At 46.6% G+C, this 26,980-nt stretch overlaps 1 protein-coding gene across 3 annotated transcripts in view; it reads left to right on the top strand.

Moving 5' to 3' along the window:
- The window catches only part of LAMA5 (laminin subunit alpha 5), a 207,160-nt gene that overhangs the window by 109,830 nt on the left and 70,350 nt on the right, over window positions 1–26,980 (top strand). For 2 of the 3 annotated variants that reach the window (XM_053394447.1, XM_053394448.1), the window contains exons 15-30: window positions 167–301; window positions 1,914–2,051; window positions 2,883–2,935; window positions 3,943–4,042; window positions 6,594–6,646; window positions 7,478–7,583; window positions 9,650–9,749; window positions 10,611–10,767; window positions 13,814–13,943; window positions 18,968–19,110; window positions 19,200–19,306; window positions 19,460–19,613; window positions 21,333–21,493; window positions 23,296–23,404; window positions 24,591–24,688; window positions 26,270–26,471. In XM_053394447.1, the coding sequence (XP_053250422.1) occupies window positions 167–301; window positions 1,914–2,051; window positions 2,883–2,935; window positions 3,943–4,042; window positions 6,594–6,646; window positions 7,478–7,583; window positions 9,650–9,749; window positions 10,611–10,767; window positions 13,814–13,943; window positions 18,968–19,110; window positions 19,200–19,306; window positions 19,460–19,613; window positions 21,333–21,493; window positions 23,296–23,404; window positions 24,591–24,688; window positions 26,270–26,471 (1,946 nt within the window). The remainder of the gene's footprint in view (window positions 1–166; window positions 302–1,913; window positions 2,052–2,882; window positions 2,936–3,942; window positions 4,043–6,593; window positions 6,647–7,477; window positions 7,584–9,649; window positions 9,750–10,610; window positions 10,768–13,813; window positions 13,944–18,967; window positions 19,111–19,199; window positions 19,307–19,459; window positions 19,614–21,332; window positions 21,494–23,295; window positions 23,405–24,590; window positions 24,689–26,269; window positions 26,472–26,980) is intronic. The other variant, XM_053394450.1, reaches the window with a different exon arrangement.

Below are 26,980 nucleotides of genomic sequence, written 5' to 3'. Positions count from 1 at the left end.
TTCAGCTGCCTGTTAAGAGAATGTGGCATTTGGTTTGGAATGAAATCGCTAATTTTACAAGCAGACAAAATGATCAATTTTCCAAGTGTGCGAAAAGCATGTTGGTGCCCTCGCTTATTGACTTCTGCAACCTCTTTGTGTGCTTTCCCCCCCCCACCCCCCACAGCTTGTTCCTGTGACCCCCGGGGTGCTCTGGACAACGACTGCAGCCCTGTTGGTCAGTGCCATTGCCACTCAAATTATGTAGGCCACACATGCAACCAGTGTGCCCCAGGCTTTTATGGGTACCCTACCTGTACAGGTGAGTCATGTTGCTATACCAACTCTGCAGTTCTTTGTGTTCACAAGGGTCTTTGACTTCAATCCCTTTTATAATTTGGTTGCAGGAGTATGTATGCTTTATTACATGAGTTTTTTGTGTTTGCTTCTTTGAAAATGGTGTGAAAAAAGGAGTAGAGAGGTTACACAGGTAAATGGTTGGAAAAAATCATAGGATTAGGATACTATTCTCCATGCATTATTAGCCATCCTCATTCCATTCAAGATGGCATACAATACAAATATGCACCTGTGGTTCCTGGTTAGATTTCATTGCTCGTTATCAAAGAATTGCTGTAGGATGCACTGTCCCTGAGTCACACAGCTGATAGCTTCTAACACTTTTATATTCTCTTCCTCTGCTAAATGTGGAAAACGTGATCTCTGGCCAACTGGCTTGGCATTAGCTTCCAGTGCTGATATTGGCAGTGTGTTTTTGAAGAGGCTGGAAGCTTAGATCTCATGGACGTGGTGGAAGAAGGCCATTCATTTATTTTGTTCCTCGTTTATTAGCACCTAAAAAATGTATGGTGCAATAGAAACAAGTATTGAGAGAGGAACATAGGCACGATGCAGTGCAAAATCTTAAAGGCCATAAATTGCCGTACTATAATAAAACAATCAAACATTTCCTTTTCTTAGGTGGCAACAGTTATGTTAAGCGTTTCCCAGTTTAAAGTCTTTGTTGGCCTAAGAAGCTCTTTAGGTGTTATATGTAAAAAATAAAATAAAACATTATTGCATGCCCATTTTAGAGTTTCATTCACTCAAGGCAAGAGGGAGGGAACCTTTCTAATCCCAAGGGCCGTGTTCCGTTTTATGCAACCTTCCAAGGGCCACATGCCAATGGTGTGCGAGGCTAGAGGCAAAAGTGAACAGAATATTAGATGTGAATTACACCTTTGTGCAGCAGGCTAGTTGCTTCACTTTCACACATCCCTCTCTGTCTCTAATACAGGCAAATAAGATTGGTCTCAACTAGGGCCAGGGCCTTTTCAGTACTGGCCCCGACTTGGTGGAACGCTCTGTCACAAGAGACAAGGGCCCTGCGGGACTTGACATCTTTCCGCAGGGCCGGCAAGACAGAGCTGTTCCACCTGGCCTTTGGTTTGGACTCAGTCTGACCCTTATGTTTCCCTCCCCTTATGGTTTTGATCTATGGGCTACTTTTAAAATGAGGCTGCATTTTAAATTGTATTTTAACCTGTATTATAAATTGGTTTTTTTTCTTCCCTATTATGTTTTTATTGTAATTTTACTGGTGTTAGCCGCCCTGAGCCCGGCTCTGGCTGGGGAGGGCAGGGTATAAATAAAATATTATTGTTGTTGTTGTTGTTATTAACAACAACAACAACAAAAGGAGGTGCTGGTACTGCATTCCCTTGAGTACCTTCTGGGGGGAGCACTGCAGGCACCTATATAAAAAATGGAAGTTCTTAAGAAAAAACAGTTGTTTTCTCTCCCGTTTTTGTGGTATTTTATGATGGTGCCGCCAACTATGGTTTACATGGGTCCTTACTTTAAAAGTCTTACTGTCTGTCCTAACGCTTTCTGGCCTGTCTTTATTTATTTATTTATTTTTGCGTCCTCCTCAGCTTGCCACTGTTCCCCAGAAGGCTCTCTCTATGGCACCTGTGATCAGGAGACGGGGCAGTGCAGTTGTCGGCAGAGAGTAATGGGGCTGCGCTGTGATACCTGCATTCCTGGGGCTTACGGTTTCCCACAGTGTGAAGGTAGCTCCGCCTATTCCACCTGCTGTACAGCTTTCTGTGTCACACAGGCATGAACTCTTGATGTGAATGTAGCTCATCCTCAGTACCCAAAGCCCCAGGCAGCATCAGCATTGCTTGATTAAAAACAAAAAAGTAAATAAACGTGAATAGTGTGGAAACAAAAAATTACTAAAATTAATGGATTTTAATGCAGAGCTCATCTGCTAACTTCACTTGGCAGATCAGTTTGCTTTTCACTTTTTTTGTAATAAATTTTTATTGGTTTTCAGCAGTACATAAACACAACAGGAAGTTTCCCCCGTGCTTTTTCACTTTGTTAAGTGCTGCTTTGGAGTGGTTTTGCCTGAGCTCTGATACCACTTTTTCTTTTGCTCAGTAACTGCCCCACCAGATCCACAATACAGTTAAAGCACCATCCCAGAAAACTCTGCATTTATTTATCCTGCTTTATACTGAAATCGTTTATATACTGCTTAACATTTCAAAAAAAACCCACCCCATTTCCTAGGTGGTTTAACACCCTGTTTTAAAAACATCGAACAGAACACTGGAAAATATTAGAATAAAACAAATGAAAATCGAATATAAAATTTTAAAACCCCACAAATTTAAAGCATTGTAACTATCAGGAAAACAAAAAATATTCTCTTAAACATAAGGAACAATCAATACAAGTAAACTCTAAAAATGAAAACACAAAAGAAAATCCATGTATAAAGTATTAATAGTGACTAAACTGCATCTAATCTTTCCCCATTTAGCTGATTCCATTTGTTATATGAGTGCCGGCTCTTATCTGTTTATGTGGTTGTTTCTCTCTCTGTGTTTCAGTGGGCTCTTGTAATCCTGCAGGGCTTGCAAATGCAGACCCTTCCCTGCCAGTGGTGAGTTCTTCCTGTTTCTCTTGGATCTTAGTTTTGATTGTTATTATTTTTATGCATCATGTTGAATTTTAAAAATTTATTATACCCCTCATTGCACGTCACGAAAACTGGCATCTCCATATCGTCCAAAAGAGTGGATGCTTTGCATGTAGAAGGTTCGAGGTTCAATCTCTGGTGTCTCCGAAAGACCAGGTAGCAGATGATGGTGAAGGAACTTTGGGCTGGATTCCTCTACCCGGTTCCGTAAGCAGAAACCAGTACAAGGATTCCTGCTAGTGCAGCAGGGCTTTGCTGCCACCAGAACCAAGCACAAGGGGAAGAGATGTGATCCAGTGTGGTGTAGTGGTTAAGAGCGGTAGACTCGTAATCTGGGTTCGCGTCTCCGCTCCTCCACCTGCAGCTGCTGGGTGACCTTGGGTCAGTCACACTTCTTTGAAGTCTCTCAGCCTCACTCACCTCACAGAGTGTTTGTTGTGGGGGAGGAAGGGAAAGGAGAATGTTAGCCACTTTGAAACTCCTTTGGGTAGTGATAAAGCGGGATATCAAATCCAAATTCTTCTTTGTCTTCCTTTGGGCAAGCAGGCAGATCAAGGAAATGATCTCCTTAGCGCAACATTGAATTCCATCCTCTGCCTGAGGCTCTGAAAGGTGCCACTGCCAGAGGGTAAACAATACAGGTCTAGATGGACATAAGGCAGCTTCCTGTGTTCCTAATCTACATTGCCTTTGATTGTCTTGATCATGGGTAGGCAAACTAAGGCTCGGGGGCTGGATCCAGCCCAATCGTCTTCTAAATCCGGCCCATGGACGGTCTGGGAATCAGCCTGTTTTTACATGAGTCTAATGTGTGCTTTTATTTAAAACGCATCTCTGGGTTATTTGTGGGGCGTAGGAATTCAATCATTCCACCCCCTCCAAAATATAGACCACTCCCACCCCCCCAGCTGAAAAAGTTTGCTGACCCCTGGTCTCTCTCTCTCTGCTTCCCCCTTCCCCCTTCTCCTCAGGGGTACTGCGAATGTCGAGCCTATGTGGAAGGTGAAGCTTGCGATAGGTGCAAACCGCTCTACTGGAACCTGACTCCAGATAACCCATTTGGATGCATGAGTAAGACCCTTCCCATGTCATTCTTCCAGGAAGCCGCTCATCCAAGCCTCTGGTGATTTAAGGAGAAGAGGGTTCCCATTTCTCCTCTTCATTTTCTGAACACATTGAGGAGGCAAAGCTGTGGGTGGAGGGGAAGCCTTTGGGCGTGGGCCACAGCCAAGCAGAATAGCTGAGGTGCTCTGGTATCCTTTAATGCTGAATGGAAACAAGGATCAGCAGAGCAAGTATAGGAAGCCAGCAAAACTTGTGCTATCTTAAATTAAGGTGGGATAAGTTGCCCTCATTCGAAACTCTATTCAGGAGTGCGGCTGCTACAGGCTGATCTGATCTGAGCCTGGCAGAGGTAAAACAAGATACTGCAATCAACTTCGATTTACTCCACTCTTTTTGCCAGTTTCTCTCTCACTGTTTATATCTACCTATCTGTCTGTCTTTCTGTCTGTCTATATATCTTGGAGCCATCAACTGTCCTGGGGTAGATTAGTACACAGCATTAATTTAGACCAGCTCATTCCAAGTTTTTGCTGAATGTCCTCTTTGCATAGCAGATCAAGAGTTTACAACCACAACTGTGACTTCTGTTTGGGGCTTTTAGTGTCCTACTGACTTCTGCCATTTCTGCCTGCCTGAGGATTAGCTGGCATCCAATTAACTTCAAGTTAATTGCTGGATACACTTGAGGAGTCATCTAACTACCGTATTTTTCGCTCTATAGGACGCACTTTTTCCCCTCCAAAAATGAAGGGGAAATGTGTGTGCGTCCTATGGAGCGAATGCAGGCTCCCTGGCTTCAGCGATAGCAAGGCAAAGCCTCCGAAGCCTGCGCTCCGGAGGCTTTGCGTTGCTTCCGCTGAAGCCAGGAGAGTCTGCTCTTTGAGGCTGGCGGTGGGGAAAGCAGCGCTTCCCCCATCGCCAGCCCCAGAGGATGGGGGGCAGCAGGAAGGCGCGCAACGCCTTCCCGCTACTCTCCAACCCGGCTTCGAGGCTGGCGGTGGGGAAAGCAGCGCTTCCCCCATCGCCAGCCCCAGAGATTGGGGGGCAGCGGGAAGGCGTGCGACGCCTTCCCGCTACTCTCCAACCCGGGTTGGAGGCTGGCGGTGGGGAAAGCAGCGCTTCCCCCATCGCCAGCCCCAGAGATTGGGGGGCAGCAGGAAGGCAGCGATGCCTTCCCGCTACTCTCCAACCCGGGTTGGAGGCTGGCGGTGGGGAAAGCAGCGCTTCCCCCATCGCCAGCCCCAGAGATTGGGGGGCAGCGGGAAGGCAGCGATGCCTTCCCGCTACTCTCCAACCCGGGTTGGAGGCTGGCGGTGGGGAAAGCAGCGCTTCCCCCATCGCCAGCCCCAGAGATTGGGGGGCAGCGGGAAGGCGTGTGACGCCTTCCCGCTACTCTCCAACCCGGGTTGGAGGCTGGCGGTGGGGAAAGCAGCGCTTCCCCCATCGCCAGCCCCAGAGATTGGGGGGCAGCGGGAAGGCAGCGATGCCTTCCCGCTACTCTCCAACCCGGGTTTGAGGCTGGCGGTGGGGAAAGCAGCGCTTCCCCCATCGCCAGCCCCAGAGATTGGGGGGCAGCGGGAAGGCAGCGATGCCTTCCCGCTACTCTCCAACCCGGGTTGGAGGCTGGCGGTGGGGAAAGCAGCGCTTCCCCCATCGCCAGCCCCAGAGATTGGGGGGCAGCGGGAAGGCAGCGATGCCTTCCCGCTACTCTCCAACCCGGGTTGGAGGCTGGCGGTGGGGAAAGCAGCGCTTCCCCCATCGCCAGCCCCAGAGATTGGGGGGCAGCGGGAAGGCGTGCGACGCCTTCCCGCTACTCTCCAACCCTCCTGTGGGCTTTTGGGGGAGATGGGGGAATTCCCCCACCTCCCACAAAAGCAGGCAAAAGCCAGGCGCTCTTTAAAGGGGCTCCGTGGCTTCTGCTGGCTTTTCTAGGAGGTGGGGGAATTCCCCCACCTCCTAGAAAAGCCCGCAGGAGCCGCGCACCCTTTAAAGAGCGAGCGGCTCTTGGGGGCTTTTCCCCAAGGAGGGAGAAGGGACTGACTGGCCGAGTCAGTCCCTTCTCCCTCCTGCGGGCTTTTGCGGGAGATGGGGGAATTCCCCCACCTCCCGCAAAAGCAGGCAAAAGCCGTGCGCTCTTTAAAGGGGCTGCACGGCTTTGCTGGCTTTTCTAGGAATTCCCCCACCTCCTAGAAAAGCCCGCAGGAGCCGCACAGCCTTTAAAGAGCGAGCGGTTCTTGGGGGCTTTTCCCCAAGGAGGGAGAAGGGACTGACGGGCCGTTTCAGTCCCTTCTCCCTCCTGGTCGAAAAGCCCGCAGGAGTCACGCGGGGCTCCTGTGGGCTTTTGCGGGAGGTGGGGGAATTCTGCCACCTCCCGCAAAAGCAGGGAGAAGGTCTTGGAGTAGCGCACAGGCTGCGTGCAGCCTGTCCACTGCTCCCAGAGCTGGGGGGGGGGAATCATATTTTTTCCTTGATTTCCCCCCCTGAAAACTACGTGCGTCCTATGGTCCGGTGCGTCCAATCGTGCGAAAAATACGGTACTACTTTCTGTTTCCCCTAGGCTGCCAGTGTGACACCATGGGGACAGTTGCAGGTGTTGCTGAATGCCAGCAAGTAAGTTTCACACCGTGTGATGAAATCCACTCTGAAATCCACTCGTCTTGATGCCTTTCTTACCTTGAAACATATCATCCCAAGTGGAACAAGCCATTATAAATCTCATCTTAACTCCTGCTCTACAGAGCAGTGCTGCTGCTTCCTGACTCTTTACCAGTGCATTTTGGCAAATGCACACCAGATGACATTCTGGAGATATTTTACTTTTTGTGCAACAGCATTATTATAACACTGATTTATTTAGAAATTTGTTGCCTGCTTTTCATTATCAAGTAATCCCCAAACTGGGGGTAATAAAACACAATCTGATTGTACAACCAATCAGTGAACAATGAAGCCATCATAACAGGCAAGAGCACAAAGATATAAACTAAGTGCGGCGTCACAGATGTAACCACAGCCTGAGTGAATATGTTGATCCTCAACTCACTTGGCACAAAAAGCTTATAACTTTGTGCCAGCTGTTTCTAAGGTGGGAGTTCCATGATCGAGGTGCCTCTTGAGTTATACTTGATTTATTCCAATGCAAGGCATGTGCAATAAAACAGGCATTGCTTTTATTTTCTGTTGCTTTCATAAGGTTTCAGTAAATGAGACAATGTTCTTCAAATATTTCTGTGAGCATTAGGGCTACAGCAGAGGTTTCTGGTTGTTGTTTTCAGGGCAAAGCAGAGCAGCTGCAGTTGCAGTTCGCAGCCTTTGTCCCCTTTCTCATTCTTCCACTCCTCATCTTTCTTTGCCTGTACAAGAAAAGCCAGCTAAGGACAGGGAGGTTAATTTTGGGAAGCTGCTGCAGGCTGATTTTAACATGTGGCCTGTGTCTCCTAGGGCAACGGGCACTGCTTCTGCAAGCCCAATACCTGTGGCCAGTTCTGTTCAACTTGTAAAGAAGGATACTACAACCTGGAGAGCGGGAATTACTTTGGCTGTCAAGGTGTGTTCTTTTTCCCCTGTATCATGCTGCTATCTGTTAGCCATTGGGTGGGGACAAAAGTCATAGAGCCCATTACAGTGGTGCCTCGCAAGACGAAATTAATTCGTTCCGCAAGTTTTTTCTTCTTGCGAGTTTTTCGTCTTGCGAAGCACGGTTTCCCATAGGAATGCATTGAAAATCAATTAATGCGTTCCTATGGAGACCGCCTTCAGACCAGGTCCGGGGACAGTCTGTCCCCAGACCTCTTCTGAAGGCTGGCGGGGGGAGAAGGATTTTTCTCCCCACCGCCAGCCTTCAGAACACCCTTCTGAAGGCTGGCGGTGGGAAGAAAAGCCCTTCTCCCACCGCCAGCCTTCAGAAGAGTTCCCGCAGGGCTGCCTAGGCTGCGGAGAAGCGCTGCGCGCCTTCCCCTCTGTTCCCGGACCTGTCCTGAAGGCTTGCGGTGGGAGGAGGGCTTTCCTCCCCACCGCCAACATTCAGAATGCTGTTCTGAATGTTGGCGGTGGGGAGGAAAAACCCTCCTCCCACCGCAAGCCCCGGGAACAGAGGAGAAGCGCTGTGCGCCTTCTCCTCTGTTCCCAGACCTCCCACCGCAAGCCTTCAGGACAGGTCCGGGAACAGAGGAGAAGGCGCGCTGCGCTTCCCCGCTGTCCCCGGAGATTTCCCTATGTGCTTTCGTCTTGCAAAGCAAGCCCATAGGGAAATTCGTCTTGCGAAGCCGCTAAAAATCGGAAAACCCTTTCGTCTTGCGGGTTTTTCGTTTAGCGAGGCATTCATCTTGCGGGGCACCACTGTAGCTGGAACAGTTGCCCTGTCAACATGGGAAGCAGGGTTCTAGTGCGGAGAGGACATATTAAGGGAAAGAACAGATTTACTCAAGACTTGGTCTCTGTTAGATTAAAAATAATGATAGAGAGAATCTTTCTCTCGCCATCTTTCTGAAATTTTGACTGGCTATATGCTGTGTTGTCCTTCCTCCCAGGTATTGCTTTGCATTTTGTGGGTTGTCTTAGAAATCGTTTCCCCCTCCTTTGCAATTATTGCCAAATTTGTGCACAGCCAGTCATGCACTTTTTTATATACAGATACATATATACACCTCCAACCCTCATATACACCTTGCTCAAACCTCGTTAAGGTAGTTAAAAAAAGGCGTGGGGGGAGGAAAATCACGACACCTTTTAAGGAGGTCAGCTGCAGCATCAGATCAAAGGAAAGGAAGGAGGTAAAGAAGTCTCTTTAGAGAAGATTGATGGAAAGGTTGGAGGTGCAGTCGCTCAGGCTTTAAAAATCAATTTCAAAAAAGTCAAAAAGGTAGAGGAGAAAGAGCAAGCCCAGATGAGAGGAGTTGGAAAAGGTTTATTGAAACAGGCATTACTGAGAGACGTTGATTAAACTAGCACCTATTTTATGGTATACCGTATTTTTCTGTGTATAAAACTAGGTTTCCCCCTAAAAAATAATGTCAAAAATTAGGGAGCGTCTTATACACGGGGCCATCTCCTCCCATTTTCTTAAATCTGAGTCCCCCCAAATAGAGGACGTCTTATACATGGGGGCATCTTATAGATGGAAAAATACGGTACTTTATTTTTAGACCAAGAGAATGGAAGTTGAGCTTAGATCAAATCCGGACACTGTATTGGGTACAGATTGCACAGCTTCTTGATGTACAACAGAACAAAGTGTGCTAAAATTGGCTGGGTTGTTGTCCTTCATCAGTAATACAAACAGATACATCTATGGCACTGAAAGGACCGGGAATATCCAATGCTATCTATTTTTATTAACTATGTAAGGCTGTATCCTTGGATGAGTTAGGATTATGGGGAGTGATCTGCAAAAGGCGATGGGGAGACTGCCTGGTAGGGAAACAGCAGGCATAGCTTCTGAAATAGAACAGGGAGGCAGTGGAAACGGATCCAGGCAGGGCCAGAAGCCAACGCGAAAGCAGATACAATGGAATAAAAATAGTGTGCCATGCCACTGTAACTCCCTTTGGTGCCAGGCTATTTGGGGCCCGTTAGCAACTGCAGAATGTAAAGACGTGTGCTTCCTATCTACAGGATGCCACTGTGACATCGGTGGGGCGGCCGGACCGGCGTGTGACGAGAAGACTGGATCCTGTCGCTGCAGACTGAATACGCAAGGCCCCACTTGCACTCAGTAAGAGGCTGGCTGCAGCTGTGATGCAGCAGGGCAGACCTGTATAACACTGTCTTGGATTTCAAACCCAACACTAGCGTTCTGTGTATTCAGTGGGTGGGGTGGAGAATGTGAATGGGTCATTTGGGGGAACAGACTAAGCAAGATGTGCATAGATGCTGCAGAAAGGTTCTTCGCCTATGTGTGTGGTTCTGCAGGTTTTTAAGTGGGGGCGGGGGGAAGCTGACTGAAGGGGAACATGATACAGTGGTACCTTGGGTTAAGAACTTAATTCATTCTGGAGGTCTGTTCTTAACCTGAAACTGTTCTTTAGCTAATGGGGCCTTCTGCTGCCGCTGTGCCGCTGCTGTACAATTTCTCTTCTCATCCTGAAGCAAAGTTCTTAACCCGAGGTACTATTTCTGGGTTAGCAGAGTCTGTAACCTGAAGCGTCTGTAACCTGAAGCATCTGTAACCCGAGGTACCACTGTACAGGTTTATAAAATTATGAACAGTGTGAAAAGAATTTCTCTCCCCCCGTCCCACCAGCAATCCTGTGAAGTTGATTAGTTGGAGAGGTAGGGAGGGAGAATATCCTGACGGCCATCTAGTCCAGTCCTCTGCAATGCAGGAATGTGTCTGTGGCCTGTATATAAAACATGAAAAGCTGCATGTCATTTATGTAATCATTCTGCGCAGATGATAGGTATTTTCTTGGGGTATGGATGCAAATGTCCTAAGCTAGAGTGACCGACTGCGTTGACTAAATACTGGTTCGAGTTTTTGCTCGCTTAGTTCATCCCAGACATGTTGAAGCCGAGTCTTTCCTACATTGTGGTGCAGAAGGAACCCCACAATGTGTGCCTCTCTTTTTATCTGCAGACCAGCAATAGACCATTATATTCCTGACCTTCATCACCTGAAATATGAGCTGGAAGAGGGGACTACACTGGATGGACGGCCTGTTCGATTTGGCTACAACCCCTTGGAATTTGAGAATTTCAGCTGGAGAGGATATGCACAAATGTCTTCTATCCAGGTAGGCCTTAACTCCCCACCTCTTTCCTTGGGCAGATAGTAAAGGCAGCTTCAAATGTTACGGATTTCATAAGAGCAAAGCACTTCCACATAGAGAAAAGGATAAAAAAATATATGCATGCTGAGAAGCTGCAGTCAGCTGCAGCCGCTCATCATCTGTACTCCGAATGTTCCTGCAATGAAATAATGCATGATCCATGTGTGATTTTCAAGATTTTAATATGTGTAAGTGCTTGCACTATTGGAAATATGTGGCGTTTGAAGTGACTTTCAAGATGAGAGATCTCCTATGCATTTTACCCAAAGGGACTCCTAAAAACAGACAGAGCCCAAAGCAAGCGGTCGCTCCATATTTGTGTGCATATGCTTCTACACTGAAAGCCTGTTTGTGCTAATGTGCTCTTTAGGCTTAGGAAGAGAACAGCTGGATGATAGGAAAGGTCCTGAGTCCTGGAACCACTTCATTATGTCAGCCTTAGTTCATTTAGGGGAAGATGGCCAGGCAGGAACTATATAAGGGGGCTGCCAGTTAGAAAGACAACACACAAACAGGTCTCCTAAGGGGCTATTCTCCCTCTTCCTGTTGCAACTCTGCATAACATCTCCCTGCTCCTCAAAGGAAAGGAAAACCCTCTTTGCTTTTTCCTGTGCTGCATGTGGCTTTAGTTGCTCTTTCATCTGTTGAAGAGGGTGGCTTGTTTATTTCCAGGCTTCTGTATGCTTGAATGACAAGAGAATGAGACTGTAACATCTGCTGAGCTTGCTCCCACCTGAGATGTGGTTCCTCTCTGAAATCTGGAGACCTCACAGAGAGAGAGTGTGTGTTTATGTGTGGTCTGTGTGGTTCATTTGAAACTCTCTTATATGACTTTATTCTTTAGGAGAGGGTTCTTAGATTAAAGATTATTTTTGTTTTATTTCTGCCCCTTAGGAAAATGTGCCCAAGGACAGACTTTCCTTGTTCTCTTTAGATTTTTTTGGTGTGTGGTGCCTGCTCTCTCATTCCTTGTGCCATTGTTACAGTCCCACTCTTAGCCTTCAATAGCCAGAGGCTCACAAAAGTGCTCATTCCACAATTTAGTTATTGTTTGAAAGGTGCAAATGAGCCTTTGAAGGTAGTCTTTTGTCTTGCTAAAGAAACCCCCAGCTTTCTTGGATAGAGGTATATGCCTTGCTTAGCCTTCTTGGAAATGTCAGCTTGAGCTGGAACACCACAGCTAATCCGCATATTCTGTTTGCACGTGGTTAATCTGATTTGCATGGATTCTTGATGCCAGCCCACTGGTGTGGACAACTCCCAGTCTTTTCACTTGCATTTTCCAATCAGTTAATGTCCCAAACATGGCAGTCGTTATAAATGCCAGTAGATACAAGAGCAAAATTAATTTTAGGCTCATAATGCCCACACATTTTTTTATGATGCAGTGATGATTTTGAGATTTTTGAAAGTTTGCATGCAGTCTTACCATCACAGAGAGTTGTGTATATGTGCACATCTGCCTTCAAGAAAGATACAGGCAGTGCTTCCCCCTCGCCCCCCTAGAAAACTAGGTGCCGGAACTCACCATGAAGTTGTTACAGTAAGTGCCACACTTTTTAACCAAAAAAAAGAGAGGTGCTGGTACTGCGTACTTTTGAGTACCCCCTGAATAATAATTTTTAAAAACCACTGGATATAGGTGTCCTTAATCACCCATGGGCATTCCTATCCACCTCTTTCTCACAATCAGATTGATATGTAAACTTTTCCCATGTTAGTGTTAGGAATTTTTTGCAGGGCCACTTTTGTGATTTTTGCTTGCAAAATGGGAAGCAGCCTTCCTAAGGACATCAGAGCCCTGTTGAATCAGACCCTGTGATTTTGCCTAAAGGTAAAGGGACCCCTGACCATTAGGTCCAGTCGTGGCCGACTCTGGGGTTGCGGTGCTCATCTCGCTTTATTGGCCGAGGGAGCCGGCGTACAGCTTCCGTGTCATGTGGCCAGCATGACTAAGCCACTTCCGGCGAACCAGAGCAGCCCACGGAAACGGCATTTACCTTCCCGCTGGAGCGGTACCTATTTATCTACTTTCACTTTGACGTGCTTTCGAACTGCTAGGTTGGCAGGAGCAGGGACCGAACGACGGGAGCTCACCCCGTTGCGGGGATTCGAACCGCCGACCTTCTGATTGGCAAGCCCTAGGCTCTGTGGTTTAACCCACAGCGCTACCCACATCTACTCCCCCTTTAATGGCATAAGCGGCAGGCCATCACTGCACCTTCCGGCAATGGGTTATGAATTTTGTATGCACTCGGAGTGCTTCTCTTTAGAAGTCATCTTCTTTTGTCGCTACCTTTTCTCCCTTTGGCTCTTGACTATGGAATGTCTGTTTCTGGCTGGATAGATAGCCTTAGGTGGAATGTGCAGCGAGTGTTTCAGAGGCATCTTTCCAGGCCATCCCATTAAGAGCAGGATGGGGCTGGCCTGATTTCCTCACCTGCTTTTGGCATGCTGCTTTTGGGAGCAGGAATAGGGGAGTGCTGTGCTTGAGCTGGTGGCTGGTGGCAGGTGACGGTGGAGGTTTATTTAAGGTGTGCTCTGCTTCTCTCCCCTTTCTCTCCCACCAGCCCAAGGTAGTGGTGACCCTCAGTGTGACCTCCCCTGACCTGTTCCGCCTCGTCTTCCGCTACGTCAACCGGGGGCCTGCAAATGTGGAAGGGAGGGTCTCAGGCCTTGAGGAAGGAAAGTTTAATGTTTGTGGCAACTGTAAGTGCATTTTTCACTTCTAGACTAACCCCTTTCGAAAACCAGTTGATAAAGGAGCCGACCTTTGCTTTTTCTTGCAAAGCAGCGTTTTTCTTCTCCCTCCCCAAAAGCCACCACCACCACCACTCATTCCGTAGATTTTGGATCTCCTCAAGCAGTTTGCTCTTAGGAACCACAAAGGATGGGGAACCTAGAGAGGCCAAGAGAGAGAGAGACAGAGAGAGACAGGCAGGGCAGGCAACAGACTCGCAGTCTGCCCTGCAATGATAATGTGCCCGATGTGCTTTTTTGCCTTTTGCAGAACAAAGTCAAAGTCACAGTGCGGGTCAGAGAAGCGGAGATCTATCTCTTCCATGTCATCTTGAGATATATTAACTCAGGAAGTGCCACTGTGTACGGCAAAATTACAGCTTATCAGCCACGAAGGAGAGGTAAGGACCCCAAGCAACCTATTGTCATATACTGTTCTAGAATTGAGGGGAATACCTCTCCTCACTCAGACTTTTGCTTAGGTGTGCCTTCAAACCGGTGAACATCCTCAGCGATTCAGTTTGTTTTGTTTTCTGCAAATGCTTATTGTATATAAAACTGTGATAATTGATCATTGTGACCAGGAAAATATGATGGGGTAGGATTTTAGTGCTAAACTGTTAAGTCCCATTTTTTGAGCCTGTTGACCAGAGGATGTTAAAAGGGAATTTGTTTCTCTTTGGTGTTAAACAAGGCAAAGTAACATTTAGATGGCTTTGAAAGAGTGTTGGGCAAATTCGTGGAGGAAGAGAAAGGGTGTCAATGGCCATGATGGCTGTGTTCTGTCTCCAATCAGAGGCAGCAATGCTTTTGAATACCAGTTGCTGGAAACCAAGGGAAGGAAGAGTGCTCTTGTGTTCATGCACTGTTCTCTGGTTTCCCACAGACATCTGGTTGGCCACTGTGAGAACAGGATTCTGGACAAGATGGGCCATTAGCCTGATCCAGCAGGCTATTATTATTATTATTATGTTCTTATTTTTCTTCCAAATCATTACAATCATCGTTCACAGTGAATTGCATTCTGAAGAGGTGAAGTACAGTCATACCTTGGATTACAGATGCTTCAGGTTGCGGTTTTTTGGGTTACGGACGCGCCGAAACCCAGAAGTACCGAACGGGTTACTTCCGGGTTTCGGGGGTCACGCATGCGCAGAAGCGCTAAATAGTGCTTTGCGCATGCGCAGAAATGCCGAATCGTAACCCGTGTGTGCGCAGATGCGCCACTGCAGGTTGCGGACGTGCCTCCTGCACGGATCACGTTCGGAACCCGAGCGTCCACTGTATAGAGAGAAGACTTTAAAACAAATAAAATCGTCTATGGATTGTATTCAACGCTCACAGTAGACCCATCGAAATTAATAGGCATGGCTGACTTAGTTTTATCGATTTCAGTGGGTGTGGTCTGAGTAGAACTTAGTTGGCTGCAATCCTGATAAAAGAAGCAAACTTAACTAGATCATATCCAGTACGTCTGGAAGATAAGGAAAAGATTGTTTGAATCCTGTGCTTTGATTGCAGTAGCAGCCAGGAAGGATTCCACTGGCAGCCTCACAGCTTGTACTAATGGGATGTAGTTTTAATTCTTTGCTGCTTTAGCCACACTTTGGCATATATATGCAAATGTGGAATGCAAGAAAGCTGGTCAATTTTATGTCTAGCCTGGTGTATGGTAACTCTTCCAGTTCCTCAGCTCACTTTCAAATCCTCATTCATGCTGACAGCAGAATTAACTGCAATTGCTACCGTAGTGCTAGCCTTGAAATATTATGTTTGGGCAATGGAAGGCTTTTCTGAAAGTGGGGCGGGGAGGCAATTTTGTTAATAGAGTTCATTTTTAGCCATATAACTTTTACCTTCAGGGGTGCCGATTTTCACTTTTATTGATTCAGAAGGGGAGCAACTCTTATCTCAATAGGCGGCTGCAGTAGCTGATTTATTAAAAAGGAATTCACGATTTAGTCCGTGGAGCATTGCCTTATAGCACTGTTGCTGGCAAAGTCTGCACAGAAGTGGCATTTCCAGGCTCTGTTGGGAATGTTTTCACTGAACTTAAAAGGACATTTTTATGTCATTACAGAGGCGCTTTTTACATGCATTTATAAAACACAACTTTATTTCATTAAAGAAATGCAGCTAACATGTTTTAATATGAAATTTATGATATTATTTCAGGAAACATAAAATTTAACAAATAAAATATACAAATAAGTTGAGGCCCCCCAGCCCAGTGCTTCTAGAATTGAGTTTGGTCATTCTCTTGAGTGCTCAGGGACAGGATGCCCAAGTCACCATTTCTTCCTGTTCCTTCTGCGACGTCACCACATTGGAAATTGTGTTGGTTCCTGAAGTGCCGACAACTTGCTCATCTTCTGGACCTGGGTGGGGAAAATGTGAAGTTTACCTTTTGATGTGACACTATCTGAACAGGAAGCATGAGAAAGGTGTGTAACAGCAGTGATTTTGACCAGTAGTGGCTGGTCCAATTTCAGTTCATCTTCAGCCAGCCCACATAGCACCTTCTTGCTTACAACCAGCAAGGAGTGATACTCCTTGCTTCCTATGCCTTTGTCTCAGCATGGCCCTTGCAGAACTCAGCAGGGAAGAGGATGAGATCTGCCTATCAATCGGCTGTAGCTCCAGTTACTGTAGGGTCCCCCGCCCTCTGCCCCACAAGTCCCCAAAGGCACTAATCGCCACTGCTTTCTGATAGCACCCTCAGTCTGGGCTCCTTGCATGAGGTGGTCATTCTGACACGGTATGAGAACTGGAATGTGAACACCTCTGGGGATCATGTGATACACGTCTGTCGCAGATAGCTTCTGTGCCTTGAAATAGCAAAGCGGGAGTTCGCTTTTATGATGGAAAAGGAGAACATGTTATAAGATCTTCGGTGTTTTAGCTCTGCTGTGTTGACACACGTTATGCTGCTGGCTGTTTTATTTATTTAGTTTTGCAGTTGGCTTCATTCCTTTTGATTTTTAGGGTTGTTGGGTTTTTTTACCTTTTATTGTTATCTGCCCAGGGGAGAATGTTAATTGGGCCATATGCTAATGATTTAAATACAATTTATCCCCATGTTTGCTGGCTGATTTGCTTTCCTTGTGGCCAGGTTGTGCAGTGTGATGTGTGCGATACACTCAGATGAAGTGGAGGATGAGTGCATGCCCCACCCCCACCCCCAGAAAGGATCCTAACTTGATTAAAAAAATCTTTCACTTCTTGGAAAGAAATGGCTTTATTCTTAAGGCTATCCGATATGATAAGGATTATTTGTGCAAGAGACTTCACCTAAATGCATTGACTTTGCCAATGGGGCCACTTATTTCTGCAAACTTGATCATCCCTTAAATTTCCTTGAATATGTTTTCATTATTGACTGTTCTTTATTAATGATACTTTAAGGAACAGCGTACAGATTGGTCTCTGGCCTTTATCGTCTGTGCTCTTGTAGCAATCATTTTGTGCTAGTATTCATTATAGGACCGCAATCATTGAGGAAAGTCAGTATCCCTTTACTCTTTCTCCCTCATTTGCAAGATGAATATATACCACATCTCACTGACTGTTAAGGTTGCCCTACTTTGTGGGGGGAGAGAGAGATGGGGAGGAGATTGGAACTGGTTCTGAAGGGGTACTATCTCTTGTTCCTGTTGTATGTCTCTCTGCAAATGTTTTGTTTGTTTGTTAGATTTATACATCACAACATTCAGCACAGCTGCTCTCAAGGCAGTTAGCAATAAGATGAAATAATACAACCAACTGGTTAAAAAATAAATAAAACGGGAGAAGAATATTGCAAACCATGCAGGCAAAACACTTGTGTGGGTCTTTCTAATTCTATTCCTACAAAATGCAGATTTTGGGATGCGGGTGGCACTGGGGTCTAAACCACTGAGCCTCTTGGGCTTGCCGATCGGAGGGTTGGCAGTTCGAATCTGCGTGATGGGGTGAGTTCCTGTTGCCCTGTCCCAAATTCTGCCAACCCGAGCAGTTTGAAAGCATACCAGTGCAAGTCGGTAAATAGGTCCAGTCCACTATGACGGGAGGGTAAACGGTGTTTTCATGCGCTCTGGCACTCATCACTGTCCTCCGTGCACCAGAAGCAGTTTAGTCATGCTGGCCACATGACCTGGAAAGCTGTCTGTGGACAAATGCTGGCTCCCTTGGCATGAAAAGTGAGATGAGCACCACACCCCACAGTCAAATTGGACTGGACTAAACTGTCCAGGGGTCCTTTACCTTTTACCTTTACATCATTGGGAGAGTATGACCCATCTATCCAGCTTCATTTATGTGTTGAAGGACAGCATCAATATAAAACAACAAGAAGTAAGGAGGCATCCAGGCTACAGTGAACGTTAATTTTACTCATTTACAGCGGACGCTCGGGTTACAAATGTGATCTGTGTGGGATGCACGTTCGCAACCCACAGCGTTCACATCCCGCAGCGGCGCATCTGCACACATGTGGGTTGCGATTTAGCGCTTATGTGCAAAGCGCAATTTAGTGCTTCTGCGCATGCGCGGCCCCTGAAGTACCCATTCCGGTACTTCTGGGTTTAGGCGGGTCCATAACCCGAAAAAATGCAACCCGAAGCGTCTGTATCCCGAGGTATGACTGTCTTTTATATTCAGTTTGTTTTGTTTTGAGTGAATGTTTTTCATCGGGGGCAGCTGTAGACATTGTTGCAAATAATTCAGTTTTCAACATTGGATACAGAACATAGTTTTCAGCTAGAAATAACAGTGGGCTCAAAAAAAAAGCTATGCATTTCAAGTATACTTCAGCTGAAAACTTCCTCCTTTCTTTGCGAAGCTGAGACACCTGGATGTTGCAAAGTTTGCAACATCAACCTGTTGATGGAGTGTTTTGAGGGTGTGTTAAGACACAACCAGGGGTCAGCAAGGCTTACCGGGTGTGGGCCGGATCACTCCGGCGCAGCACCATGCCAGAAATAGCATCTGCACATATCCGTGGTGCCAGAAATCGCTTCTGCGCATGCCCAGATGCCGAAAATCGTTCCCACAGGCCCTAGGTTGCTGACTCCTGGTCTAGACAAATGCATATGGAACATGGCAAGCTGCTCACCAGGTGCACATGGTCTCCTTTTCCACGAGGAAGATGAAACCACAGAGAATTAACTTAGAAACTCTTCCTCCGTTCGACTATGGTTGCAATTTGTGGGCAGTCATTTAATTTTATCCTGATTCTAATTTTTAAGCTGTATTTTAATCAATTGTTTGATTGTGTTTTAATGTATTTGATATTTGATGTTAGCCGCCCTGAGCCCAGTCTTGGCTGGGGAGGGCAGGGTATAAATAAAAATTTACTTTCTTTTGAATATCCTCAGAACCACTCCAGAAATCTCGCACACCTTCTAGATGGAAATGAAAGCTGATTTTTTTTCCTTCCTAATTGCAGATACAGAACAGACAAAGCAGATTGTATTTGTGCCCACAAAAGAGCCGGCTTTTGTCACCGTTCCTCAGAACAGCTTTGGGGAGCCGTTTGTGCTGAGCCCTAATGTGTGGTCTCTGGTCATTGAAGTCGAGGATGTACTACTGGTAAGGGTGACCGTCCTCCCCTCTTCTCCCCTTTAGGTCAGGACCATAGCGAGAAGAACTAAGTCTTGCATTTCTACCCTTCATTCCAGGATTACATGGTCCTGTTGCCCAGTTCCTACTACGAGGCTCCCATCTTGCAGCTCAGAGTCTCCGATCCTTGCACCTACGGCCCAGCTCCTGAACAAGTTGGTCAGAAGTAAGGCTTCCATTTTCATCTGTGCTATAGGATTAGTTCGTACTGGAGCTGATTTCCTTTGCTCAGAAGCTTTTCCTAAGATTTCCAGTACTTCATTCTAGCAGACACCTTTATACTGAGAGAGAGAGAAAAACTATTCCTCTTCCTTTCTAGCTGCCTCCTGTATAAGTATGTGCCTGTGGAGCAGTTCCCCTTTGCGTCGGGAGATGATGCTATATGTAAGGTGGACAACAGCTTGCCGAGACCCTGTCCGAAAGTGCGGGTTTTGCCTACGTACCCTGAGATGGTGGAATGCAATGGAAGAGATGTAAGTGGTCCTGCTCACACTGATACACCAGTGAAAGCTTGTAGTGCTCCTCTGTTTTTGTTGTTGTTGTTGTTTAGTCGTTTAGTCGTGTCCGACTCTTCGTGACCCCCTGGACCAGAGCACGCCAGGCCTCCTGTCTTCCACTGCCTCCCACAGTTTGGTCAAACTCATGTTGATAGCTTCGAGAACACTGTCCAACCATCTCATCCTCTGTCGTCCCCTTCTCCTTGTGCCCTCCATCTTTCCCAACATCAGGGTCTTTTCCAGGGAGTCTTCTCTTCTCATGAGGTGGCCAAAATATTGGAGCCTCAGCTTCAGGATCTGTCCTTCCAGTGAGCACTCAGGGCTGATTTCCTTCGGAATGGATAGGTTTGATCTTCTTGCAGTCAGTCCATGGGACTCTCAAGAGTCTCCTCCAGCACCATAATTCAAAAGCATCAATTCTTTGACGACCAGCCTTCTTTATGGTTCAGCTCTCTAGGTTATAATAATAATAATTTATTATTTGTACCTCACCCATTTGGCTGGGTTTCCCCAACCACTCTGGGTGGCTTCCAACAAAGATTAAAAATACATTAATTGTATTAATTAAGACGCATTGCACTCTTCTCCAGGTAGCATGAATTTCTTTCTCCCCATTGGTCACCTCGCGTTAATCTAAGCACTGCCCCTGATGCCTTTTGGGAAGTACTTTTAACTGGCCAGATCTGTTGATGATACATAATGGCCACATGAAATTTCCATGTTGAGAGGCAGAACGCCACTGAATTATGTGCAGTTGGAGAGCAACAGCAAGGGAGGGCTGTTGGCGTCATCTCCTGCTTGGGGGCTTCCTGTTTGGGAATCTATAGATGCTGGACTTAGATGGACCCAACTGGATCCAATCCAGCAGGGCTTGTCTTAGGTTCTTGAGATGCGGGGAGGGTGCATCTGGGAGCCAGTGTGGTGTAGTGGTTAAGAGCAGTAGACTCGTAATCTGGTGAACCGGGTTCGCGTCTCCACTCCTCCACATGCAGCTGCTGGGTGACCTTGGGCCAGTCACACTTCTCTGAAGTCTCTCAGCCCCACTCACTTCACAGAGCGTTTGTTGTGGGGGAGGAAGGGAAAGGAGATTGTTAGCCGCTTTGAGACTCCTTAGGGTAGTGATAAAGCAGGATATCTAATCCAAACTCTTCTTCTTCTTCTCTTAAATTCAGACTAATAGCCGTAGTCCAGGTACCCCAGAGGCAATTGTTATAGAATTCATGGATCATGAATTCTGTTTCTTGGCCTACAAACAGAAGAGTTGGGTGCAGAAGGGTTGACTGCAATTCTGCTTGCTTATTGTGGAATAAGTCCTAAGTGGGACTTAGCTTCCAAGTAACTAAAAATAGGATTGCACTGCTAGGCTGATTCTGATTTAATGTTTTCTTGCTTTCCCCCAGAAAATGCAATGCTGGAGTTGAAAAACGTGGCTTCTGGCTTCTATTGTGTTTCTGTCCCGTTACAACAAAAGATACACATATTTCAATTCTGGTTTAATTTCATATATGTGTCTTAATGCACCATAATTTCCCCCAAAACATTTCCTGGAACATGGAAGATGACATGCCAAGAGTTGACTTGTATGAGATTTCATAGTGTGCTTGTTTCAAAGCACAGATATAGATTTCTGTCAGGACCTCCTGAGCTCCAGCATAATGTGCTTTTCTCCTAATATCTGCTTATTCTTGTGTGCAGGTGAAAATACAGCTTTCAATTGCCATACCCCAGCCAGGGAAGTATGCACTCCTGGTTGAATATGCCACTGAGGATACTCCACAAACAATCAATGTCGCGGTCAGCTCACCGCAGCTTGCCGTTCAGCAGGGCACTCTCCTTATATACACCTGCAAGTACAGGTATGCCCTCAAGATGCAAGACAGTTAAGAGTGCAGACCTAACGGAGGAACAGACACTCCTCATTATGTTGCATAGTTTGTGACTAGAGCTTTCTTGATATTTGCTTCTACTGTTATTATTGTGGGGGTTGTCTCAGAATTAGCAGTTAGCCTTCTTGAGCTGTAAGCATCTGTTTAAATTTCCTTGGTTATAACTGGGCCAAAACAAAGATCCGTCCCATGCAATTAACTTGCATTATCTCTTTCAAAGCAGCTGATGGAAGACCAAGAGAGAGAGAGAGATCAAGGCTATGTGGATCTTCAGCACACGTCTAAAGTGTCTGCTGGAGACTTTGCAGGGAAATTAACAGGGATTTAGTAAAGAAGCCACAATAATAAAGAGCAGAACAATGCAGACTATGGTTATTGTTTCAACTAGGGAGGGGAGGCAATGAGTTGATAGTCTTTCTGTCCTGTTACACAGTCTAATAAGTACTGTATTTTTTGCTCTATAGGACACACTTTTCCCCCTCCAAAAATGAAGGGGAAATGTGTGTGCGTCCTATGGAGCAAATGCAGGCTCCTTGGCTTCAGCGAAAGCAACGCAAAGCCTCCAAAGTGCAGATGGAGCACTCCCTCCGCGCTCCGGAGGCTTAGCATTCATTTCGCTGAAGCCTGGAGAGTGAGAGGGGTCGGTGCGCCTGGAGAGTGAGAGGGGAATAGCCGCCTGAAGCCTTTGGAGCACAGCGGGAACTCGCGCTGCACTCCAAAGGCTTCGGGTTCCTTTTGCTGAAGCCAGGAGAGTCTTGCTGAAGCCAGGAGAGCGCAGCAGGAACTCGCACTGTGCTCCAAAGGCTTCAGGTTCCTTTTGCTGAAGCCGAGAGAGCAAGACTCTCCTGGCTTCAGCAGAGAAGGAGAGCTGCGCAGTGCTACTTCAGCCAAGCAGGAGGAGAAATGGAAGGGGCTCCGTTTCTCCTGCCACTTTGCTGAAGGGGCGCTAAGCAGAGAGGGGGAGATTTTTTTTTCTTGTTCTCCTCCTCTAAAACAAGGTGCGTCCTATGGTCGGGTACGTCCTATAGAGCGAAAAATACGATACTTCCTTCGAGGATATACAGCAGAGGTCAACAAACTTTTTCAGCAGGGGGCCGGTCCACTGTCCCTCAGACCTTGTGGGGGGCCAGACTATATTTTGGGAAATTAATGAATGAATTCCTATGCCCAACAAATAACCCAGAGGTGCATTTTAAATAAAAGCACACATTCTACTCATGTAAAAACACGCTGATTCCCTGACTGTCCGTGGGCCGGATTTAGAAGGCGATTGGGCCGGATCCAGCCCCCGGGCCTTAAGTTGCCTAACCATGATATACAGGATACAATTGTAATAAATACGCAGGGACTGAATGGTCTGAAGTCAATTTGCGTTCCATGCAGTTGTGTGAAAGGCGTGGGCTGTTTCATCTCTTAGCATTGCATATACCAGTGCCAGAAACCTGGACCAAGAGTCCATGTTCTCAGAAGAAGGAGGGGTGAAATTGAAAATAGCATGAGCATCCGAAGCCTTGGTGCTCTATTTAAGCAACTAGACAGTATTTATATAAATGACAGATTTATGGCATTGTCTGGGAACTCCTTCGACTTCAGCCCGTGACCTTAACGATAGGAAACGAAGACCTGGATATCCTTGGGAAACACCCCGATGCTATTACTCAAAGAAAGCAATTCAAAGAGTTACAAGGGAAACCACCAAGGAGGTGGGGTGGGGAAGAGTACTTGGCAGGATAAGACTATCCTTGAGCTTGACCGCTGCTTTTGTCTTGCAGTTTCCTCTGCCGTGGGATAGTTTTAGATTCGCTAAATCGCTTGGCAGCTTTCGATCTGGCCACCAAAGCTACGATTCAGTTCTCTGCAGATCAGGCCCACTTTTTCCTGGTAAGCCTTTGAAGCAAAGCATTGCCAGACTGTGGCAAAATGTCTGCAGCAAACCTCACAATTCGAAGGTGGGAGCAAGTGGAAGAGGAGGAATATTAGTGGCTGTGGGGTGGGGAAAGATTGGAGAAGGGAAACCGGCTTTGGACACTGAAATATACTCGGAGTCGAGTGTGGATTTCATGCTCGTTATTCAGCTCATAGTAGTGAGGAATGGAAGTTCCCCCAAAATGTCTGCTTTATATACATTATTTACACAATGGGCCCCACAAGATTGGCTAGTTCCGGGATTTTCCTGTAGACCAATCAGGTTGTGGATTCACTTCCACCTGGAGTTGGATTGGGTGGCTCCTGCGGACCAATCAGACTGCTGCATTCTGGATCCTATTGTTCTAGGACCAATCAGACTGCTGCATTCTGAATCCTATTGTTCTAGGACCAATCAGACTGCTGCAATTTGGATCCTATTCAACTCAGTACATAACAGACACAGTCTGAGCTAAGGAGTAGGAAGGCATGATGCAAGCTCTGAAAGAGATTTCTGCGTTTCTGTTCTCAGTTCAGTGACAGGAAAAGGTTTCATTTGCTCTTGAGAAGCAGTCAAGATGAATAATGCTTTTTGCTTTGGCAAACTTGGTGGGTCTATCCCACTGTTAGTCTATGGCCTTAGTCTTCCCATTTCCCCCTTACTAGGAAGGGAATCTATTCATCCTGCCCTTATATTCCCATATCATAGGTAGCACCAGAATTACTTCAATTTAGTTTCTGGAAAATAATTATGGAGTTTGCATCAGAATTATCTAGATCTAGTTTCTGGAGGAATATGGAAGTTCACCACAATAAAAAGTCACTTCCTTGCCAAAGAAGCTTTTACTAGGAAATGCTGATGCAAACATCACAACATCTGGATGATATGAACCAGTAACCACTCTGGTAACATATCTTGTGAGGACACAGACTGCAGCTGTTAGTTCTGGGACTAGACAAAATGAGAAACAGATTTTGTCTCATCACACAGACACCTGCTGCATTCCTCCATAGGTTTCTGCTTTGGATGTGAGAGTTCTAAATTGCCCTACATACAATTGTCCTTCTAAAAGTAATATTTGCACTGACCTATAAACAAAAGCACAAGTGGTTCTCCTCCCCTCCATGCCCAACCTTGTTTTCCCTTCTCTTCTGTCTTTAGCACAAAGTATACCTCATCCCATATGAACAATTCACATTAGAGTTTGTGGAACCAAACGTTCACTGCATCAGTGTCCATGGAGCATTCTCACCAAACAGGTAAAGGTCTTTAAAAAATGTATTATGCTTAAAACCAGAGCTTCCATTGGTCTCTCACCCAGGCAATTGACCAGGTCTAGTTTTAACGGTGCTACAGTTCACATCAAATGCTTCAAAAACCATTCACTAGATCCTGTTAATGGCTTAAAGAGTTCTCAAATGATTGAAGACGAACATGCCCCAGAGTCACTGTGTTATGCCAGGTGTGGCAAACGGTTGGCCCTCCAGATGTTGCTGTGCTACAGCTCCCATCATCATCCCTGTCCACTGGCCATGCTTGCTAGGGCTGATGGAAATTCTAGTTCAGAAACATCTGGAGGTCCAGAGGTTCCCCACACTTGTGTTAGGCTTTATATGCCATCGTCTTATTTTAATGGGTTATGGGTGGTATTGTATTTTAATTAGTTAATAAGGTCAGCGTGTATGGTGCTTTACAAGAGTTAACATAAACAAAAGACAAGTGTGAAGGACAGGAGAAGAAGCAAGGGTAACCTTGAATGATTGGATCAGGGCAAGTACAGTCACATTATGCTTCATTTCACTTGCGGGTAGTATATTGCAAGACAGTGTAAAGAGTGCTTGAGTACCATTTAACTACTATCGGGGTCGGGTGTGGGTGTCCAAGATTCTCCACAGCTAATTCTCAAATTCCATTAGAGAGTCCACTTGGAATGATCGGTGGAATTTTGTATGTGTTGACTCTAGGTATCTCAGTGGGCAGCTGCAGTAGCTAATTTCTGCCCAGGAATTGGAGACTATATAATATTGGGAAGGTAGCTAGAACTTGGCACAGGAGTGTAGGCACTTGAGGCTATGAAGTAGAAGAGGCACCACGTATTTCCCGAGGAAGTATGGAGAAAGGTCCATCTAAGTGAGCGTCATGTTCCCTGTGATAGCTAATCAGATGCCTCAGGGAAGCCTCTGAGCAGAACTTGAACCCAACAACTGATTCCTGGTGACCTACTTCCTCTGAACTTGAATGGTTAATAGCCATTGCTAGACCTACCCTCCATCAATACGCGTAGTCCCTTGTAAATGGATGTTCCCACTCAAAACTAGCAGGACACCCTATGATGGAGGATTCCTAGCATGCAGATTCTTAAACCTTAGTTCTCTTGTTGTTTCTTCAGCCTAGTGGATGAAGCTCAACTAAAAGGATGCATCTCTTATCCAGACTAGGTGAAGCTTGACTAAGTTTTAGATTCTAGATTCAGGTAGGAAACCATGTTGGCCTGACACAGTTGGGGCGGGGGGAATGTCTAGTAGCACCTTATGGACCAGCTAAGTTTGTTCTGGTATAAGCTTTCGTGTGCATGGTATCGGAAGAAATGTGCATGCACACGAAAGCTTATAGCAGAACTTAGTTGGTCTATAAGGTGCTACTAGATAAGTTTTAGATTGTATATAGGAGCCAGGAAAAGATGCTGTCCCCTCTCTAATAAAGTCTTCCTGTAATCCTGTATAAGGCATGCTTTGCATTATGGACATTTGAATTCCCTTCCTTGCTGGGTTCCCATGGGAATATTTGCCTTTTGTTTGACTCCAGAGCCCTTAAAATTCTTCTTCTTTTCTGCTCCAAAGTAGTTCCTGTGTCCCATCAAGGTATCAGAAGATTTCGCAATCCGTTGTCTTGGAGGAAGGACAGTTACTACCAATCGCTCCCGGCTTCCCCCTGATCCATGCCTTTAGTGTCCCCCCAGTGGCTATTCCACCTGCAGCTCCACTTCAGCCTCCTACCTTATTAGACTCCTCTGCAGAGCTCATCCTGCTAAAGGCTCCCCAGGTAAGTGCGATGAAGAGGAAATTAGAAACTAGCATTTGTTGAGATCAGGCCCAATTGCCTTCAGGATCTGGCCTGCGGACTATCCGTGGATCGGCGTGGGGATTCTGTTCATTCGGGCTGCGCCACCCCCACCCCCGTGCCATTCCATTCCCACACACACACCACAGCGGCGCTTCCTTCCTCCCTCCCTCCCTCCTCCTGGCTTCTGCCTGCCCTGCCTAGAGGAGCAAGGGGGCTGGGCTGAGCTGGCTGAGCTCCATTTTAAGCAGCCCCTCTCTGGATCCAGCCCTTTCGCGCTGATCATCTTCCCTCCGCTGCTGCCGCCGGCGCCCTGGTGCTCCTGTGGGCCAGAGAGCGGAGCGGACAACCTCACTCTGCCTACCCACGAGAAGCAGCGGTGGCAGCGGCGGCAGTGGTGGTGGCGGCAGCCCCAGGGAAGACATTATGAGCTAGACATTATGGGACGTATCCAGTGCTCCCGTTCTGGAGTATTATCCTCCCCTTCTCCC

Source organism: Podarcis raffonei, chromosome 6 (assembly GCF_027172205.1).
Source record: "Podarcis raffonei isolate rPodRaf1 chromosome 6, rPodRaf1.pri, whole genome shotgun sequence".
Lineage (NCBI taxonomy): Eukaryota > Metazoa > Chordata > Lepidosauria > Squamata > Lacertidae > Podarcis > Podarcis raffonei.
Note: the sequence above shows the minus strand (reverse complement) of the source record. Positions and strands in the feature narration are given on the sequence as shown.